This window comes from Nematolebias whitei, chromosome 9 (assembly GCF_014905685.2).
Source record: "Nematolebias whitei isolate Nwh7 chromosome 9, NemWhi1, whole genome shotgun sequence".
Taxonomy (NCBI): Eukaryota; Metazoa; Chordata; class Actinopteri; order Cyprinodontiformes; family Rivulidae; genus Nematolebias; species Nematolebias whitei.
Window position 1 is genome coordinate 22,549,754 of NC_056506.1, and position 2,808 is coordinate 22,552,561.

General features: G+C 38.0%; 1 protein-coding gene across 1 annotated transcript in view; it reads right to left on the reverse strand.

Annotated features, from left to right (window-relative positions):
- Positions 1-2,153: 2,153 nt before the first annotated feature.
- Positions 2,154-2,808, reverse strand: part of pappa2 (pappalysin 2) — a 102,564-nt gene continuing 101,909 nt past the window's right edge. Inside the window, exon 27 of the mRNA XM_037681554.1 lies at positions 2,154-2,361. Within this exon, the coding sequence (XP_037537482.1) occupies positions 2,266-2,361 (96 nt within the window). The 3' untranslated portion in view covers positions 2,154-2,265. The remainder of the gene's footprint in view (positions 2,362-2,808) is intronic.

The window sequence follows — 2,808 nt, forward strand, 5'->3', positions numbered from 1 at the left end:
TTTGTAAGATATTCCAGGAAACAGGAGCAGAGTAGGAGAAGGCCCTTATTATGAGCCTCATACCTTTTGCCTAGTTCCGTTCTCACTGAGGGAACACTGCAGGTAATAATGTCCTGAGAGTGCACGCTGTAGCTGCACTCACACAGAGACATGAAGGAGGAGATGTATGAAGGCAGCAGACCAAGAAGTGATTTAAAGATGAAAATGTACCAGTGAGAGAGTCTGCGTGAAGTTAATGGTGTCCAGTTAACCAGTGAATACAGGGTGCAGTGGTGGGTACGATAATCACAGCCAGTTATAATAATAATAATAATCATTATATTTAAAAAGTGCCTTTCAGGACACTTATTTATGTTATGTTATGAATCTTAAGTTATGAATCTTAGTGCACCGTGATAGACAGCATCCAACATCTGCAGGGTTCTTGTAGGAGCGTTCATGTAAATAATGTCACCGTAATCAACGGAGGGAAGGAAAGTCACAGATGCAAGGGGTTTCCTAGCATTCAGGGTTAGACAGGATCTGTTTCTGAAAAAGAAACCCAGTTTAACTTTCAGTTTCTTTACTAGGTTTTCCACATGGAGCTTAAAAGAGAGATGCGAGTCGACCAAGATACCCAAATATTTATAGGAATCAACAAACTCAATGGGGACACCATTTGAGGATGAAATCAGAGGAAGAACTGCTGGGACCAACTTCTTATTTGAAAAAAGCAATAACCACAGATTTCTGTTCAAGTGCAATGCAAAGTAATTGTGAAAAAGCTCATAAGACATATTTAACATAAAAGCTCCAGAATTTCAAAAGATGGTAGAAAATTGCTCATCAAGCCCGACAGAAAAAAAAGAAGGAAAAATTAAATCCAAATGGAAACTGTTCAACAGGTAAGAGTCTTATTTTTATACAGAACACCCACCTCAAAAGATCTTTAAACTATCCCTTTACGGTTCACTGAAGTTTACTTGCTGGTCCGAATGAAAGAAACAAAACACCCTAAAGTCCTCTGCATTGATTCTCCATGTACATCACCACACCATAATGTATTTACCTGCTAATAAACACCCTATTTTCTGCTCAATGAAAAGGCTCATCATTACAGTCCATATAAAGTTATTTATTACATCATGTAGTAAAATATCACAAATAACATGAATATACCTTTATAGATGTGATAAAATGACGAGGAAATTGATCATTTCTAGTTGATAACAGCAGAACTTGCCTCGCCTACACAAACGCAAACTGAGCAGCGTCATTTAAAGTCCAACGTTACACCTTTAGCTGTACATGCAGGTTCAATTCAGTGGTGTTGAGCAAGAATAAACAGCAAATGTGTCCATAGTTTACAGACAGAGTATTCATTAAAGTTTAACTGTATTTACTTGTTCTAAACAATGTGTCCACACGCTCCAGTTTGACTTGTTTTAAAAGCAAGTGAGTGCTGGATAATAAAATAACGTTTAAAGGAATTGATGTGTGAGCTAAATAGTACAGAGTAATGACCTGTGTGACTAACAAGTGGCCTAATAGATACATTAGGAGATCCAAATATATTATTATAATATATGTCTGTACAGATATATATCCTCTTACACACCTAACAGCTACACGTCAGACACAACTGTTCAACATCTGGAATATCTGAACTCATGCGAGGCGATTTGTTTGGTCTGCTAAAGGACAAAGATGGTTTGATTTCATGTCTTCAAAATAGAGACACCTCAGCTGGATTTGATTTAATCCATTCTCGCTGGGTTGGAGTAGATAGATTGAGCCTCAGTGAGATTATTGTGGTCATTGTAGAACAAAATTTGTCTCTGGTACTGCTCCATGTGAGGACTTAACACACTGGACGCTTCTCAGACTCGTCCAACTCTAATCAAGTCCAGAAATGGTCTCAAGTTTATTCACAAGAATCATTTGATTTATTAGGATGGCTTTATTTCTGCGGGAGAAGAGCTGCAGTCAGTCTGCAATCATTTTCTCATCTTACAGTGCAGATAATCTTTGGTTTCCTAACTCACAAGAGAAAATGATGTGTAGACAGGAGTTAAGTTTTAACCCAGCTTTTGATGCAATGCACACATAAAACTTCTTATACTGTAATAAAAATGGCCTTGTTATCGCACCAAGTCTGATTTCAATCATTTCTTGCATCACAAGATGTTAAGAATCCTTTATGTTGTTGTTCTTGTTGGTGTCTCTCGTGGTTTGACTTGTCTTACACAAGTTCAGTTTCTTTTGTCACTTCTTCCTACTCCTTCATCAGTCCAAGTGTTTGGCTTTGCTTTTATTCTCGTCGGCGTCTGGATCGCGGCACGTGCACTCGTCCTCGCTGCAGTCTGTCCCAAACTGAATGACCTGCCAGTAAACAATGTTCAAGTGTTAGCTTCAAACACTTACTACAGATCTGTACAGCCTGGTTCTAGAAAAAAAAAAAAAAATACAATGAGATTTTCTTTAAATATTAGATATTTTTTAGTAACCTTTTCTCTTTATGAGCAGGTGATGGTGAATGTGTGTGTGCTTTATTTGTTACCTTGTAGGGTTAGGTTTAGGTTTATTTGTCATATGCAGATAAGCACAAGGTCAACAATGCAATGAAACACTCAGGATGAAATGAACCGTCTCCACTCGCCAAAAAAACAATAAGAAATACCAAATCATGCAACAAAAATACAGAAACAAGGTGCCATGAGAGAAAAAAAAAACAGCAGCATGGTCCTATTAGCAGAGTGGTTCTGTTAGCAGTGAGGTTCTCTTAGCAGCATGGTACTGTTAGCAGCATGGTACTGTTAGCAGCATGGT